This window comes from Ruditapes philippinarum, unplaced genomic scaffold (genome assembly GCF_026571515.1).
Source record: "Ruditapes philippinarum isolate M1 unplaced genomic scaffold, ASM2657151v2 ctg3886_1_1_1_1, whole genome shotgun sequence".
Lineage (NCBI taxonomy): Eukaryota > Metazoa > Mollusca > Bivalvia > Venerida > Veneridae > Ruditapes > Ruditapes philippinarum.
The window spans coordinates 208,492-228,469 of NW_026863133.1; the positions used below are offsets into that span (position 1 = coordinate 208,492).

The window sequence follows — 19,978 nt, forward strand, 5'->3', positions numbered from 1 at the left end:
TTTCTGATTTTATAACCAGCTTTTGTTCTTTTCTTTTGTTTCCTTTTTTAAATTTTGCCAGAAATATTGATAAATTGATCAGAAATTGCCACTGAAATGAGACAAAACTTATTATGGACAATATATACTGGTCTGGAGGTACAAGCACAAGTTGGACTTTGTGCTAATTTCTTTGGATTTATAATAAACAGCCATCATCTTGTTAAGTCAATTTTTTTTGTTGAAAATGGTATTTTATTAGGAGAGGAGTGTTCATTATATAATTTACAAGAAGTTTATAAGTAACGATGGTCAACACATGGTCATATGACATATTTTTATTTCAATTTCACAAGTAAGATCTTTCAAGTTAGTATCACAAGAAACTTATCACTAAGAAAAATTGAAGTTCCAATTTAGAACATAACTAATACAAAATTTTAATGTATCTGTGAATTATTATTCAAATTTCAACAAAAAATCACAATGTAACATTATTATCAAACTTTATTTTTGCAGTTTTCAATTCAACCTTTAAAGGAACCCAAAAGAAGGGAAAACATATTTTCATGATCAATAAAAAGTCAAAAGAGAGGGAAAACAATAACTGTCACACAGGTGTACACTTAAAATGTCTCAATTCATGATATTTCTTTCTATCCAAAGGAATTGCTTTCTGCTTTCAGCCTCTGTAGCCAGTAAATGACGGGCTTGCCCTGTAAAACATATTGAAAATGTGGTATTTTTTATTTGTTTCACATCACACTGACACTGTAATGATCACATGACAACTTTCCAGCTTTACAGTTTTCAGTTGTGCATTACACAATAGTTAAAATAATTACATGTGTCACAGGGTGAGAAAAATGTGCAGCCTGACCGGGACTCGAACCCGGGACCTTCGGAATACCGTTCCGCGGCTCTACCGACTGAGCTATCCGGCCGCTTACACATCTCCTCCCCTAAATAGTGAACAGTTCTAAACCGTGACATATGTATAAAGTTTTTCCAACATACAATTTAAATACAATTGAATGGTTTATTGATATAAACAAGTGATGTCTAATAGAACAATGTTGATATAAAAATCTTTAAGAAATTTGAAATTATATTCTATCATAAGGCATACTATACGTAATAATCGAATAGAATTATTTCACCAGGAACAATTTCGTTTCACAACCAATTCATTAACTTCATCATTATACAATGGGAGTGGTAGCCCAGTGATTAAGGTGTCAGCCTCTCAACGGTTTCGGGCTAGAGCCATGCTGAATTATGACCATATTTCCATGGCAATGGTACTGGTAGCAGACCCAAGAAGGAATCAAATAAAGTGCAAGCTGTCTTCACAATGAAATTAACATACCTATGATTAAATGAATTATAAATCATTTTACATGTATATTTCAGATACACATGTATATGACATACATGTATATGTAAAGTACTTACCCAAATGAAGCATTTCCTCCAAATCCTGCAACAAGAGGAAAACAATATGTTAATTTCAAATGACATGTACTAATTTCAAATACACTGTGTAAAATTGTAAAGATGTGAATGATGTAGTGAATAACACAATCCCAAGCAGCATCCACTAGTATAGCACATTGTGTCAGCTTTACTTGACTATATATTACCAGGTCTGAATGCATATTTATGCTGTATGACTAGAGCTCTATTTTACTGCCTGCTTATTTTCATACACTTACATTAATGCTTTGGTTTAAAAGCTCTTATAATTTACAACTTAAAGGAGAACCATTCCATTCCATAAATTCTGCAAGATAATGGATAATTACTGCTGAAAATGCCTGGATATGAATTATCCAGCAAACCCATGTTTCTACTTATATTCAGCTGACCTCAGATGCTGCATAAAATAATCACATTAATTTTTCTCCATATTACTATTAGCATAAATATGTAAAAATAGCTGAAATTAAAATAAACATACCCTTAAAATTCTATGACTCCAAAGACAAAAATTACCCAATAAATAATAAATATTTCAGTTTCAAGACACGAATAATTATTTAAACAAGATACCTCCAGTATCTGGTGGTGATTGACCAATGGAACCAAAGTTTGGTGCATCAGTAGACTGGGCAAGTGCTCCAAATGTTGGACTGCTGCTGCCTGCAAACCTGTATGTTATGATGTAATATTGCTTAATAATGTTATATAGTTCATAGTTAGTTACACGAAAAACAATATTTGCAGCAGAATATATTTAAACCTATAACTACATATATGTATTATTGTTTAACTAGAAATGAGTACATAGAAAATAAATGCCCCCCGCATTTCACTGTTTTGTCAGTCTACAGACAGACAGAGTGACAACAGGACACCTAGAGAAATGTACAAGGGTTAATCTATATGTCCCCAACCCATCAAGTGGGGACATAAATATCAGCAAAGGTTTAGTGCATTGCACTTTATCCTTTTCATGACTTGTTTTTTTTTTCTTTAATTATTTTATATCGAACACTACTACAAATACGCATATGATAATCTAAAGCCCCAGTCACATTAGAGCTTACGACCAGTGAAGACCAGTTCACGATCACCAGTGACCTCTGGTCACGGACAATCTTTAAAACGTCTTACAACGGTCATCGGTGATCTTTGACAGTCGCAGGTTATCTTATTTAGGTCCCATGACCAATTTCAGTCGTAGAGAGGTTTTTGAGCTTGCACAAAAACCTCCTTGCCATCAAACAGGTCGCTAGTGATCTTATAAGGTCTTCAGGCTGTCGCACGATGGTCGTTCGGAAGTGCGACAATCTTATGACAGTCTTTACAAATTGCCACTAGTCACTGATAATCTTAAGTAGTCTTTAGTAATCGTGTGATGGTCGTACGACAAGTTGTAGGTGATCGCATGTTATGTCACGGGTAGTCGTAAGTAATCCCAGGCAATCTTGAGACCATCGTATGTTTACTTATGACCTGTCGTGCGATTGTCAATGATGACTTGTCTTACGATACTCGCAAACGTAAATTTATCTGTGAAAAAATGGTTTTGGTCGCAGACAATCGCTGATGATTGTCAGTTTTACAAGTCGCCGGTGGTCGCAGGTAATCGTAAGCTCTAGTGTGACTGGGGTTTAAGCTGTTTCACTATTACTACTAATTAATACTAAATGTATATTTTTTTTACATTTTTTTTCTTTAATACCAACATACTTCTTTACAACATACTGCTTTATACATAAGGCAAGGAAATTTTAAGCTGTAAACTAATTGTAAGTTTAAATATATCTATTTAGACTGACTATGAAACAAATTCCAACAACTTGTAAGAATATATTTTGAGTTTGCTCACAATGAACTTGATCACTATTGATATAATATGAGAAAATATGGTGATGAGAAGTAAGGCTCAAACTTAATATCCCTCGGTTGAGATGTATGAACCCTTGCAACTACTTCACTAATAAATAATCTTATGTTAATATAGTTAATGTAACCCTTTATTATTAGTGAAAACAAACTTTCAAGGCAAATTTCAACCATTTACAGAGATTTAAAAAATAACTCAATAATTTACACATATTAACTATTTACCCTGCAAATCCAGCCCCTTCACCAGCTCCCTGGGCAACTGATCCAAACGTTGATGCACCAGGCGAGCCAAAACTAGGTGCTGATCCAAACCCACCCTGTGTGCCTCCACTCCCAAAGGCTGGAGCCGTGCCAAAGGCTGGGGCACTGCCAAATCCAGGCGAGCCTCCAAATGCAGGTGTACTGCCAAAAGCTGGTGCAGCTCCAAATCCACCTATGTGACATAAAGTTACATTTTAAACATAGCTTTCATTAATTTATCACACACCATGCCGATTTTGTGACTCGGTAAAAATGGTATTGCACGGCTGTGCATATATTTTGACATGACGTCATTAGCATTATACAAACATAGTGTAAAGACGCGCTAAATGTAAGCGTTATATTATAGGCGCGTCAATGAAAAATGACTGTTATTTCACTTTAAACGGTCTTTATTTTGGGTATGTGATAAAAATAATATTAAATTTGTGTAAGTCCATAACTAAATTTATTCAGAGGCTCGCATAATATAATTTTATTCAACTTGTGCAATAAATTCAATATTGAACTTATACTCATTCAATATCCTGTATATATTTCCAACTTGTGATGCAATTTTTTTAAAGAAAATATGGTTGGTTTTCAGTTTAGTTGAAAATCATAAGACAGGCACTGGAATATTTTCTTGTTACCAGATTTATTTTTTTCATTTTAAAACAGCAAACATGTTTTTTATTACAAACAAAAATCTTGGAAAAAGTATTTTTTTAGGATTTTTAGTAACATATATTTTATATTTCATTTATTAAGTTGGGTTTATGAAAGTATTAACATTATTTAAATCACTATATCTGATCACAGTCTTGAAATATATTTACTGCTAAATGCACATAAATTATTTCAAATTTCAGAAGAAAATGTAGGACAAATTGCATTAGACATGTTTTCTTTATTCAAACTGTCCAGGGCCTGAACTGACAAACCCAATATTTGTAGACCTAATTATAATAATTTTTATTCAATGTTGTATATACCTGCACCAGTCTGAGGTTTAGCCGCCCCAAATCCCGTAGACGCCACACCAGTTCCACCAGAAAATCCACCTCCTCCAGAAAATCCTCCACTTGTACTGGTTCCCCCTCCAAATGTTGAGCTGGAACCACTTCCAAACAATCCTTGAGCTACAAAATGAATATGAAAGAAATAAGTTCTATTGATCAACTTATACTTAGATTTATATACCTTACCAAAACATATTTTTTCCTTCCCTTTTGTTAATGTCAGAATGGTATTTTTTTCTTACAACATTAATGGACAGTTTACATTTATAAACAGAATTTTATCAATCATATGTTTTGTATATCAAACAGAACATTTTGTCCTTTTCCAGCTACCTAGTTTGTATTTTTTGCTGTTGGGTTTTACATTGCACAAACACAGTAGAGACCATATGGTGACTATCCAGCTTTACAGATGCCTCCCTTAAACAGTCACTATGCACTATTTCAGGTACAACCTGAGTAGTTTCACCAATTCCATAAGTATATAAACTAGTTGGATAGCTTCTGCAGACTAATTTTTTAAAATCTCTGGGAAGATTTGAACCTATAGCCAGTGAGAGCCAAGTGGTTTGAAGTCAAAAGACCTTATCCACTAGGCCTCAAACAATGAATATTTCAACTATAATAGTACACATGAAGTCAAACTAGTAACAGAACGTTTAAAGGTTGTCAGACAATAAGATGGGTCAAAGGACCGAATTAAGATATTTTATGACAAGTCAGCTGTGTTTCATTTCAATTCAGTTCAAATTTTCTGTTGTCTAAAACATTAAAACATATAAATAATCATATCTCTCCCTCAATAATCTTATCATTTCAATGAACAAAATACATGGAATGATTTATTACTGTTAGACTGCGATGACCCAAATGATTGAGCTGTTCCAAATACATTAGTGTTGGCCTTCTCAGCACTGGGTTTCCCACCTAAACCACTAAACATTCCACCATTCCCACCACTGTCTGAACTTGACTGACCAAATGGAGAACTTGTGCTGTAAATAAAAATAACATCAGTATCTTAAAATTATTAGTGTTGTAACTTATAACAAAGTCTAAATTGTGGTAAAGATCTAACTGTTAAAATAAACTACAACAAGAGCACCGCTAGGCGGAGCATTATATGCCCTAAAGTGATTTTTTTTTTTTAGTAAAGATGAAGCATTTGTAAGACATTGGAATTAAATAAAGTATTACCTCCTTCAAATAACAATCCTCCTATGAAGTTCGAATATTGTGGTCCAAATGGAACATAAGTTATGCCCCGGAAACTGTTTTCAGTTTTAAGGTAATAGTGCCCTTGACCTTTGACCTTGTGACCCCAAAATTAATAGGGGTCTTCTACCCAATATGGACAGTCATCCTATGAAGTTTGAACACTGTGGGCCAAATGGAACTTAAGTTATGCTCCGGAAACTGTTTTCAGTTTTAAGGTCATAGTGGCCTTGACCTTTGACCTTGTGACCCCAAAATTAATAGGGGTCTTCTACCCAATATGGACAATCATCCTATGAAGTTTGAACACTGTAGGCCAAATGGAACTTTAGTGATGCTCCGGAAACTGTTTTCAGTTTTAAGGTCATAGTGACCTTGACCTTTGACCTTGTGGCCCAAAGATCAAGAGGGGTCTTCTACCCAATATAGACAATCATCCTATGAAGTTTGAACACTGTGGGCCAAATGGAACTTAAGTTATGCTTCAAAACTGTTTTCATTTTAAGGTCATGTGGCCTTGACCTTTGACCTTGTGACCCCAAAATTAATAGGGGTTTTCTACCCAATATGGACAATCATCCTATGAAGTTTGAACACTGTGGGCAAAATGGGACTTAAGTTATGCTCCGGAAACTATTTTCAGTTTTAAGGTCATAGTGACCTTGATCTTTGACCTTGTGACCCCAAAATCAATAGGGGTCTTCTACCCAATATGGACAATCATCCTATGAAGTTTGAATATTGTGGGCCAAATGGAACTTAAGTTATGCTCCGGAAACCAAATTGCTAAAGGACGGACTGACAGACGGATGCCAGGGGATATAACATAATATGCCCGAATTTCTTTCGAGCATATAAAAACTTCAATATCCTACAATCTTGGTGTTTTCATACACTTACAGTCATGTTTTGAGTGAATTTAAGCAAACACTGTCTTTGTGTTACTCAATTATTTAATGCATATGAAGCATATATGAAAAGAGAGAAAAAATATTCAACTGCTATATTTAGTAGGTCAGGTATTTTGCTCAAGTGCTAATTGCTTAAATAGAAATTTACAAACCTAATTCATTCTATTTAGGTACTTTTGGTAGGATTTTTAACAAAAAATACAAATTAACATTCTACCTAAGATACAAATGTAGTTCACCAAACATAGTTTTATACAATTTATGACACATTTTGGTTAAATAAAGAAACCCTTTCCATACCAATTACATCTCCAATTGGTGAAATTCATGTTGTTTATTTTTAATAATGCATCAACTCAGTACAGGTCACATGGTGACAATCCAGCTGTACTAGTGGAGAAAGACATTAGATGCCCCTTCTGTACATTATTCCAGGCACAAACATGGCACCTGAGAGGAACTACCGGTACTGTCATAAGTAAAGAGCTTTGATCATCTTTATGAATTTTAATGAATGAAAATGTCTTTAAATTACAAAATACTGAAGTGAAACAATGACATAACAATTATTAGATACAATTTCAGATAGAATCACTCAGTTACCTTGGAGACTGTCCAAACCCAGAAGACTGTCCGAATGCTGGTTTTCCAAAGCCTGGTGTTGATGTCTGTCCAAATCCAAACCCAGAACCTGATGTTGCCGTGCCAAACCCTGACCCACCAGCTGAGCCAAACAAACCACCACTACTTGTAGATGTGGACTGTCCAAATAATCCACCTGATGTTGATGTAGAATGTTGACCAAACAACCCTGTGCCTGTAATGGAAAAATAACTTAAGTTCTATCTACATTTGTACATATTGACAAGACTAGTATTGTTCAAAGAGTCCCCGAGACCGAGGGGACAAGGCCATTCACTTTGACACACTTGCCTTTCTGTCCCCACCACCCCCACATTCCATCACAAAAATTATGTATACTTATAACTTTCATTAAAATCTAAATATCTCAAAAGTTTGCAGTTTAAAATGGCATGTAGCCTTTAACTGATTCAAGATATAATAATAAGGTAAAAAACATTGGATTAATTTCGTTTCTGTTGTATGATATATACTCTTGGATAAAAACCCTGGTGTCTATTTCATTTGCCAACAATTTATAATTTTACTTACTGGAAGATGTAGTCTGACTACCAAAGAGTCCCCCTGACCCACTTGTTGATGTCTGACCAAACAGTGATCCTCCTGGTTGTCCAAATAAACCTTAAATGTTTAATTATATTTTACATGTTTATAGGGTATACAGATATAAAGTTGTTGTCAGTTATTAGCAGAATGAATGTTTGTTCACTAGATAAGAATCATATCAAAGCAGCTGACATTAATGAATAAGAAACAAAGCAAACTTAGTATTATTTACTTGAATACATTACTTTGCCAATTAGAGTTAAGGTTAGGACAGTTATAATCACTTTCATCATTTAAGGTTTAATATTTATCCTTTTTTTTTAAAGAGATAAATATAAATACTAACCAGTTCCAGAAGCTGGAGTCTGACCAAAGAGACCTCCACTTCCAGACGTTGTTGTTGTTGTCTGACCAAACAAGCCAGACCCTGACGAAGATGTACCTGACGTTTGTCCAAACAAACCAGATGCAGTTGAAGGTGTACCAGATGTCTGACCAAACAAACCAGTAGATGTTGTTGTCGTTGTTGCTTGACCAAATGTACTACTACTGCTTGCAGGAGCAGCGGACACACCAAATGGACTGGTTCCAACAGTTGTTGATGTCTGACCGAACAGACCGGTTCCCGAAGATGTTGCTGTCTGACCAAACGGACTGGTTCCCGTGGTAGTTGTTGCAGTTTGACCAAATGGACTGGTTCCCAAAGATGTTGCTGTCTGACCAAACAGACTGGTTCCAGAAGTTGTTGCTGTCTGACCAAACGGACTGGTTCCCGTGGTAGTTGTTGCAGTTTGACCAAATAGACTGGTTCCCAAAGATGTTGCTGTCTGACCAAATAGACTGGGCCCAGTGGTGGTCGCAGTTTGCCCGAACAGACTACTACCTGAAGTTGTATTCTGACCTTCAGAGCTATTTGACGTCTGTCCGAATGGTGCTACAATTGCTGTTGTAGCAGTTGTACCTGAAGATGTTTGCCCAACTTCTCCTCGGTCACTAGATGTCGTTGATGTTACAGCTGATGACTGGTCATCTGACGTGGCAGTTACAGGTGTGCTTGTCTGTCCAACAAGACTTGTCGAACCTGCAGATGCAGTAACTGATTTTCCAAATAAACCTGAGCCAGAAGTCCCCGCTTGGCCAAATAAATTTTGCATAGGTTTACTTACTGATGTGGGCTGACCAAAACTACCAGTAGATGAAACTTGCGGAGTGTTTTCCTCCGATTCCTCAGTTGCCTCAACAGGCGATGTCACAACAGAATCTGACGGATGACCAATCACAGATGATCCTGAACTAGGTATTTTTCCAAAGATTCCTTCACTGGCTACTTTAGTTGTAGAAGATTGTCCAAATGAAAGAGCAGGAGCTGGTGTTGTTTTGACTTGACCAAATATGCCTGAACTGGTACTGGCAGTAGTTGGCTGACCAAACTGTACAACCGGCTTTGTTGATGTGACAATAGTTTCTATAGAAAGTGTAAAAAGTAGCTTACAGCTTCCATTAACAAGTGATTTTTTATAGTCCATAATGCCCCGCAATTGCTTATATCTTTATTTCTTAAAAGCACTTTATGTTTAGTGCCTGCTTTAGTTTTTGAAATTATGAAAGTGCTGCCATTCTTTTTGGAAACCCTGTAGAATATTGCCAAATTTTTAAAAAAGAATTTCTAAAATACACGTTTTCAGCATAGATATGACTTTTTGACTGTATTTTTACTATTGACATAGACCAGTATAAATAGACTTAAAAGATGTTTTAACACTTAAATTGAAAGACAACCCTTACTCAATTTAAATTCACTTTAAACAAGGGTGCCATAGTCACAAAATACGCCCGTTTACGAAAAAGCTTTAGATGGAGATGGGTAAGTGTTATCTAGCAAGCAAGTTTTTATTCTTGGCACTGTGTTGTTAAAAGAACCTTAAAACAAATCAATAGGGAAGATATGCACAGAATGTGTGACCTTGACCTTGGTCGCAGGGACCTGAATTTTATGCACGGCACTCAGCCTCACAATGATGAACATTTGTGCCAAATTATATTGAAATATCTCTATGCATGTAGAAGTTTTGCTCCAGACAAGTGTTTTTCTATGAGCTCTAACTGTGACCTTCACCTTTGACCTAGAGACTTGGTTTATGTGCAGGGCACTACGTCTCATGGCGGTGAACAATTCTATAAAAGTAACATTAAAATTCCTCCATGCATGTAGAAAATATGCTCCGGACAACATCTGGATATTTAATCATCTCCAGTGACCTTGACCTTGCAAATATTAACCTAAATTAAATGTGTAACACCTGTAGTCATGATAGTTACCATTTGTGCTACAATCCATCAATAAATGATGACTAAATGGTCCCTATAACCATCTTCAAATTTTTATCTGAACTTTGACCTCTATGTGTAACCTTGACTTTGGTCGCAGGGATCTGAATTTTGCATGCGACACTCAGCCTCACAATGGTGAACATTTGTGCCAAGTTATATTGAAAACCCCCTATGAATGTAGAAGTTTTGCTCCGGACAAGCGTTTTTCAATGAGCTCTAAGTGTGACCTTGACCTTTGACCTGGAGACCTGGATCATGCATGGAGCAATACATATCATGGTGGTGAGCATTTCCATAAAGTATTATAAAAATTCTTCCATACATGTAGGAGATATGCTCCAGACAAAATCTAGATATTTCACCATCTTTAGTGACCTTGACCTTGCATATATTGACCTAAAGTACATGTGTCACAGCCATAGTCATTATAATGACCATTTGTGTTACAATCCCTCAATAAATGATGATTAAATCGTCCCTATACACATCTTCATATTTTTATCTTTTTTTAAACGGGCGTATAAAAAGTACATGTAATTTAATAACTAAAAAATTCTGATTTAAGATTTTATTCTAGGGAAATACATTTCATTACAATTCTTAATCTTTGAATGAGCTGAACTGATATTTACTTGAAAATTAAAATATAATTAAATTTCTATGAGAAAGTATTTACATTTGATAAGGTAATTACTGTATGATCTTTATGAACAAATACCAAGTCTACAGAACACCATAGTTATCACAGTTAAGTATCTTGACCAATGAATGAAACATGTGTAAATAAATGTTACATTCTTTACAACATACTCAAGTCCAAGAAAGAGGAATATTTCATGCCCTTTGATTAAATTCTATTTTTAGAAAATAGATCAAGGGGAGTAATTGTGTAAGTCATTTATGAACAAAGTAATAACTTTGTTGTCTCCCTTTGATTAAATTCTATTTACAAAATCTGGATATTTCATCATCTTTAGTGACCTTGACCTTGTATATATTGACCTAAATTATATGTATCACAGCCATAGTCTTGATAATGACCATTTGTGTTACAATCCCTCAATAAATGATGACTAAATGGTCCATATACACATCTTCATATTTTTATCTGAACTTTGACCTCTATGTGTGACCTTGACCTTGGCCGCAAGGACCTGAATCTTGCACGCGACACTCCGCCTCACAATGGTGAACATTTGTGCCAAGTAATATTGAAATCCCTCTATACATGTGGAAGTTTTGCTCCGGACAAGCATTTTTCAATGAGCTCTAAGTGTGACCTTGACCTTTGACCTAGAGACCTGGTTCATGTGTGCGACACTGCTCCTCATAGTGGTGAACATTTTTTTGAAGTTTCATGAAAATCCCTCCATACATGTAGGAGATATGCTCCGGACAAAATTGGACGCCGCCCGCTCGCCCGCCCGCCCGACCGCCCGCCAGGGGCGTTCCCATAATACGTCCCGTTTTTCAAACGGGCGTATAAAAATCCATCTGACCCTTGAACATTACTATATTCTTTCTTTTTCCTTATTAACAGAATAGGTGTATCACACTGTAAATTGACTTAAACTAGAAATGTGTCCATAGGACACGGGTGCCCCCACTGCGCCACTGTTCTGTCAATCTTTTTACTAAGTCAAGGGAAATAAATCTACAAATACTGGATAAATCCACAAGCGAAACCCCAGGTGCAAATCTAAAATATGCTGAGCAACCTGCCCATAAGGTTTAATAACTATGTCAAATCCTTTTTGAGAAACTAAGTGAAGGGCAATTACTCTAAAAATACTTAATAAATCCAGACGAAAATACCTGGTGCACAACTGCACATGCTGATCAATATTCCTGTAAAGTTTCATGACTCTAGGTCAAATACTTTTTGAGTTACGTGCGACACAAGTTGAAAATTGCAAAATTTTACTAAGTCAAGGGCAATAACTCTGGAAATACTAAAAATATCCAGACGAAAATACCCAGGTGCACAACTACACATGTTGATCAACATTCCTGTAAAGTTTCATGACTCTAGGTCAAATACTTTTTGAGTTACGTGCGACACAAGTTGAAAATTGCAAAATTTTACTAAGTCAAGGGCAATAACTCTGAAAATACTAAGAATATCCACACGAAAATACCCAGGTGCACAACTACACATGCTGATCAACATTCCTGTAAAGTTTCATGACTCTAGGTCAAATACTTTTTGAGTTACGTGCGACACAAAAGTGAACGGACGGACGGACGGACTGAAGGACGGACGGACAAGGGTAAATCTAAATGCCCGCCACTAACGTGGGGGCACAAAAAAGTGAGACATACGAGTATTGGTTTAAACATATTTAAAATTGATTGCAAAACAAGATCTTGCAACTTATATTAATCACTTTCGAGTCTGCTTCCTGGAACCAACCAGTACTGGTGTCATATGAAGAAACATGGTCGTGATCCAATTAGGACTCAAACCCATGATCCCTAGGTTGAGAGGCAGACATCTTTACCACTAGGCCATTGCTTCCCTTTGACATATTTGTAGACTGTATAAAACAAATAAAAACACTAATTTAAACACAGTCATACCTGATTTTGTCTCGGCTTGGATTGTCGGTGGTTTAGTTTTACCAAACAAACCAGTTATCTGACCACTACCTGGTTTACCTGACAATAATAGTCACATTTTATTATAGTACACTACAAAAACTTCAAATTAAAACTATCATCTGAGCAGAAAACTTTTTAAAATATTTTTTTTACAAGTACATTACAAACAAATTAAATTTGACACATTTTCGATCTGTGTAATATAAATATTGAAGAACCACCAAAACTACTCATTTTGTTCTTGTAAATAGTATATTGTATGCTGTATTGTTTTATTTTTCTTATTTAATTCTTTTTCAAATTTAAATTCTGAATTGTCACTGCATAAACTTGTGGGTCAGTGGCACTGTAAAGTTTACTTTGGTTTGAAAGTACTAATGCAAGGGTTCTAAGGAATATTTAAGGAATATTTGTTTAATGGTGAAAGTAATTTGATCACAAAAGTGTAACAAACTATAAAGATGTCAAATTTATGTTCTGTAGTACTTGAAACAACAAAATATTGCAAATAAAACTTTGGATATCAACAATATGTCAAGATTAGAAAAGAACAAATTTGTACAATTTATTAGCTTAAACATCTCATATTTTATATGTCCCTGCAAAATATTCTTCACTATAAACACTCACTTTCAGAGGAGCTTTTTGGCAAGGTCTGCTCTGTTTTATTTGCAGCAGCATCAGTCTCTGTTTTACTACCAAAACATGGTGTCCCGGCAATTGAAAAATTGAAACCAGTCTGTGGTTTGCTGCTCTCTGACTGTCCACCAAATGTAGATGTTGAAGAACCACCTATAGTGTGTGAAAAGTTTTTTGTTATATTAAATACGGAGATAATTTACATCATATGTTTTTTGTTTTAACAGAATAAATCCGATACATGTAACTTAGAGTATTGCAAACGAAATGTTAAAAAATACCTAAATGATGTTAAATGTGCACTTTCAAACTAATTCAAAGATTTTAAAACAAGCTTGACAAACATTAGAGGAATCAGGTTGAAACTGAAATAAGCCATTAAATATAAAGGTTGCTCAATTATAAATAATTTATAGACCAGCCTTCAAAATCACAACCATTTTTTCCAAATGCCAACATGACTTGCTGCTCAAATATAAAAATTAATATTTCATTTTGATTTTTCTAGCAGATTTAAACAAACTATCACTATTTGCGGTTTGAATCAAACCTACCTGCATTAAAGGTAAATCCTGCAGCTGGTGTGGTCTCCTCTGTTTCAAACAACTTCCTTCCAACAGGTGTGCTAGTCGCTGAAGCACCGGGGAATTTAAAACTGTCCTGGGCATTCTTGCCAGGGGCTTTGACTGTGACAGGTGTTGATGTTATTGCATCTCCTGGTATGAACGGATATATTTTCAACTTTAATTAATATACAGGTATTCAAAATATTAACTGTCCGAAGTATCAGAGTTCTTGAAACTTGAATATAACACACTTGCCTTAGCTTATTTTTCTTTAAATATATAGATTAATCATCCTGAACAGGAATAAATAACAATGATTAAGTTAAAAGCAGACAAATTTACATTTAATAAATATAATTAAATAAATAATAAAGTAAAGTCTTAATGCCAAATAGTTGAACAGTAAACTCTATATAACGATATACCGTTTATAACAATGCTGTTGCCTTGGTTCCAACTTTTTTGTTTTCAAAACGGTTGCCTCTTGGATATAACAATATCCACTTATAAAGATATAAATTTGGCTGTCCTGAATATACTTATAAGCGAATTTTACTGTATAAGCTTTCTTTATCTGACATTACTTACGAGCATTATGCCCTAACCCCCAATAATACTAACTACCTGGTACACTTGTTGATGTAAAATTGTACTGCGTGCCGAACCCTTGTTCGTTACTCTCGCTAGAATCCTCGTCGTACTCGTCGTCTTCCTCCGTGTCCTCGATGTCATTCTCCGATCCACTTGGTGTTATATCTTCAAATTTTATCCCATTGATTTCCTTCACTTTTGTCACTATTCAATACAAAATAACATAATTCTTTTTAAAACAAATCAAGCAATTTGTTTGGACAAATTTATTAAAAATAATATACAAACTAGAAATGTGTCCATAGGACATGGGTGCCCCCACCGCGCCACTGTTCTGTCAATCTTATGACCCTAGGTCAAATATTTTTTGAAAACTAAAAATCTTTTACTAAGTAAAGGGCAAGAACTTAACAAATACTAAATAAATCCACAAGCAAACCCCAAGGTGCATAAGTACACATGCTGATCAACATTCTTGTAAACTTTCAGGCTTACAAGTGAAATACTTTTTGAGCTATGCATGAACAAGTTGAAAATTGCAAATTTATACTACTGTAAGTCAAGGGCAATAACTCTAACAAAACTGAAAAAAATCCACATGCAAAGTCCCAGGTGCATAGCTTCACAGTGATGTGAATCATTATTCCTGTAATTTAGTGATGTTGATCATTATTTCTCTAATGTTGGTTGATTCTAACTCAAGCACTCAAGGAACAAATAACAACATAATGAAACAGTTTTAACTAAGTCAAGGGAAATAACTCTTAAAAATACTGGATAAATCCACAAACGAAACCCCAGGTGCAAAACAAAATATGCTGAGCAACCTTCCCGTAAGGTTAAATGACTCTATGTCAAATCCTTATTGAGTTACATGCGACACAAGTTGAAAATTGCAAAATTTTCTAAGTCATCAAGGGCAATAACTCTAAAAATACTAAATAAATCCAGACGAAAATACCCAGGTGCACAACTACATATGCTGATCAACATTCCTGTAAGTTTCATGACTCTAGGTCAAATACTTTTTTGAGTTACATGCGACACAAGTTGAAGATGGCAAAATTTTACTAAGTCAAGGCAATAACTCTAAAAAATACTAAAAATGTTCAGACGAAAATACCCAGGTGCACAACTACACATGCTGATCAACATTCCTGTAAAGTTTCATGACTCTAGGTCAAATACTTTTTGAGTTACATGCGACACAAGTTGAAAATTGCAAAATTTTACTATGTCAAGGGCAATAACTCTAAAAATACTAAAAATATCCAGACGAAAATACCCAGGTGCACAACTACACATGCTGATCAACATTCCTGTAAAGTTTCATGACTCTAGGTCAAATATTTTTTGAGTTACGTGTGACACAAAAGAGAACGGACGGATGGACGGACAAACAAGGGTAAATCTAAATGTCCGCCACTAAAGTGGGGGCACAATAATATGTAAGAAACACACAAGTATCTGCTTCCATAATGATTAATATAATGACTAAAAGCATGGCTTTATTATAGGATAATCCATTTTAAACGTCAGTGAACTTGACACTGACCCAATTGATCTAAAAATACTCAATTCAAAATCAGATGCTCATAGAAAGTAACTTTACACTGAATATGTAAGTAATCAGTCAATAAAACAAGGCGTTATTAGAACTATGAAGAAGTGTGAGAGACCAAATAAAAGAAAATAAAACACCAAATAAAATATGTCCTACACCAATATCAACATCAATGCTATGCCATCAATAGCATCACTACCTAACATCTTATATATATGCACTAACAGAATCATATTTGCTTAAACCATACAATTCTTTTGCCTATGATATTTAACACAGTAATATGACCTGGCTACCAACCTTGTGAGCTTTGAAATGGAGCAGTCTGTACTGTCCTTGGAATGCCAGTATCTTCTTGTCCCCCAGCAGGCTTAGAAGTCATACCAAAACCTTGACCAAAACCTTGACTGGCAGGCACTGTAAAATTTTGTATCAAATACTTGAATATCTGTCATATATCATTGGCAAGTTCTATGAATTTCCATTTTCTAAACTGCTAAACTTTAATCAATGGACTATTCCAACTTCGAATTGGAAAAAGTCAGTTGTACATTTTAGGGATGTTGAACAACCATTTCACCTTATTTTCACTGATTTCTCATTTTCATCATTGAAGAAATAATCAAACAATAAATAAGTTTTTTTCAAATTTTTAAAAAGAGGAAATGATACGAGTAATAACGGGTATACTTAGATGCCACATAGCAAAATGAAAATAAAATGAGAAACAATTTCAGAGCAAAGAGCATATTGTAATCTAAATAACAAATCAACCAGCATTGCCTACACTAAAAAGCTATCACATCAAGCATTCTGATATGATGAGTTAATAACAGCAACCTAAATTTGCTTTTAATTATACTTCATATTGTCAACTGAATACTTTGTAGCCGCAAAGAAAGAATTACCTGTTGGCTTAGTCTGTGACTTTTGCTGCAGTACTTGGCCCCCTTTCTCTGCACTCTTTTCAATAATCTTACTAAAGAACTGCGACCTTTGACCGTCTTTCTCTGACTTATCTTTCACTTGATCTTGCTTGTTTCTCTCATTTAAGTTTCTTACAGTCTGAGCAGGTGCCATGGAATTATCATTCTTTTTTCCCTTATTGGGTGGAGCTGATGTCCGCCTGGTCATGCCAACAAAGTCGCCTGAATATAACATACATGGTAGTTCATTACCTCAATAATAATTATTTACCTGTGCCGTCTTTTCGTAAATTTTCTAAGAAGATGGAAAACAGGTAGATAATTTCAAATGTCAGATCTAAGACTTATATTATTACATAGCTGTATTAATTAAACACTAACAGTTACACAATTAACAAGATAGCTTTGATTATGATAAAACAAGATGCCCATTATGGTCCACCATGTGCACACAGACACCTGAGTAAAAATTGTCAAAGTTTCAAAAGACAACATAATGATATCAAACCATAGTCTTATTTAAAAAAGTATAATTATAATTATTTCAATTTTCCAGCACTAACAGAAAATGATTGATGTTTAATAGAAAAAACCGACAAATTCTCCTCAAACCCTAAAACAACGATACTGATAAAAACAGATGATAAAAACGATAATTATATCACATCTGTCCCAGCAGTAAAGAAAATGATGATGTTTTAATAGAAAAGAAACTGACAAATTCTCCTCAAACCCTAAAACAACGATACTGATAAAAACAAATGAAACCGACCTGCACTTGAGGAGCCATGTAGACTTGCAGGTTGTTGTTTAGGTTGTCTGGTACTAGATCTTCCAAGCTGATTATCTGGTATCTTTAACACTGACAAGTTTTCTGAATATAAAATACATTGTCATTAATTTCATTTTCATTTTACTATGGTTTCAGTATCATCTTTCAACTTGTTTGGTTACTCATTCAGTATAGAATGTTTGTCTTTGTGGCTATATGCAATGTTGTGCCACTTGGAGCCATAGGTGAGTTGGTCCTAAAAGCAAACCAACTTCACAAATACATGTATATTGTATTATCAAATTTAGATTGAAGGGCATGGGGGTGGCCTTGTGGTTAAGTTATCTGCCTCTTATCTCAGCTATCGTGGGTCTGCGCAATATTTCCTGGTTAGTTCCAGGATGCAAACTCAAGGCAGATTCAAATAAATCATAATCTTTCTTCACAAATGAGCTTAAATGAATGTTCAAATTAAGACTGAATCTTAGTGGATATCTTCTACTGATGTTAATAAAACATATACCTGTAGATGTAATACTTTTGCTAATATGACAACCATTTTATTCAGGTTGACTTCAAATCTAAGAACTGCCAAGTCTGTTTTGATTGTTTCTTTGTTGTTTTTGTGCCTTTTTCCAGACAGAAACACAAAAGTTACAACTTGTATTTTCCTGTTTCTGATTGTGCCTCACATAGAGAAAATACTATATGGCATAAATCAGCCAACATAGTTTTGTGAGTAAATCATTTTTCAAATCAAGAATTATATTCATCTGAAAACCTAATTTGAGAGATATTCAGAATATTGAAAGTAGTGCATCTTTTCCAAAACGTACCAGGTTTAGTTGATCGTACCACTGATATATTACGTCTGCACAAATGATCTCTCAGTCTCTCTAACCGATCTCTGTTCACCTTTTTCTCTCCTTCATTAGAATACTCCTTCTCAGACTTAACTGGATTCCCAGAAAGAAGAGAGTCTGCCAAGTTAGACAACTCTGCTGTTGTGCTAAAAATAGAAAATACTAAGTTTTTATTATAAAACATTAGAATTGTAGATAAAACAATATTTAAAATGCATCAGTGTTAACAGTTTTTAATAAAATTAGGATCTTGTAAGAATTTGTGAAATATCAGGGTCTTTACAACTCTATAGATAGCCGACACATTAGACAGGTATAAAATTTAATTTATACAGTAAAAATAAAATGATGAATATAAATGGTACTCACTTATCCCTATGATTAAAAGATAAACTAACCCACCCTTATGATTAAAAGCTAAAGAACACTTACTCTCCTCTTTTGAAGGTAGAAGAGTTATTGCTCCAGGCCGAAGTTTTATTGTATAATTTAAGTTGTTTTAAACGTTCCTCTAGATCTCTCAGTTTGTTTTTCTGTGCTGTAATCAGATTACTGTTGCTCTTCACTACTCTGTATACAGCATCATTTGTGGGATTTTGTACCCTGTAAATAAATAGAACACACATGTTGACATTAATCTTAGCAAGAAGTGGTCCAATGTTACGAGTTATGACACACAGGTATAGAAATTTCCTAAAGTTCAACTTTAAATCCTATCATGCAGCCTGTAAATTTCCTTGACTGAGCAATTTGACTGCAAATGCTATACATTTGTGAATATGGCTTCATGATGTATATAGCCAGGAGAGCAAATAATTCAAAATGAATTATGATAAATGGATACTAGTAGCCATATGACTTGTGTTTCAGCTGTCAAATTAGTGAACCTGTTCATGATATTAAACTTGTAACCTAGGTGGCTTTCAAAGATCTAAGTATTAAAATTAACCCTAAACCTGCAGTAACTAACAGTGATTAGACTTTGCTACCAGTATAGAGCCAGGCCAGTCTGCACATTCATGCATAGGGAGATTCATTTAAACAAGAAGTATTAGTAGGAAAACATACTTGACTATATTAAGCACCTGATAGAGCCTAGATAATTTAGAAATAAGCAAACAGAAACATTTCTTTCAATTATGTGATATAGTTAGGAGTCTTAAATATGGACCAACTAATTTTATTTGTTCACAAAAGACCATAAATCAGTAAAATT

At 34.7% G+C, this 19,978-nt stretch overlaps 1 protein-coding gene across 1 annotated transcript; it reads right to left on the reverse strand.

Annotated features, from left to right (window-relative positions):
• Positions 1-302: 302 nt before the first annotated feature.
• Positions 303-19,365, reverse strand: LOC132721235 (nuclear pore complex protein Nup214-like; the record flags this gene model as incomplete). The annotated part of the gene is made up of 18 exons (XM_060705501.1): positions 303-695; positions 1,435-1,459; positions 2,032-2,129; positions 3,556-3,766; positions 4,569-4,715; positions 5,445-5,590; positions 7,325-7,538; positions 7,895-7,984; positions 8,256-9,374; positions 12,821-12,898; positions 13,472-13,633; positions 14,035-14,196; positions 14,671-14,841; positions 16,502-16,618; positions 17,110-17,349; positions 17,900-18,001; positions 18,736-18,908; positions 19,195-19,365. Coding segments are annotated over 18 exons (3,460 nt in total), but the record flags the coding sequence as incomplete, so codon positions are not given.
• Between the last annotated feature and the right edge of the window lie 613 nt (positions 19,366-19,978).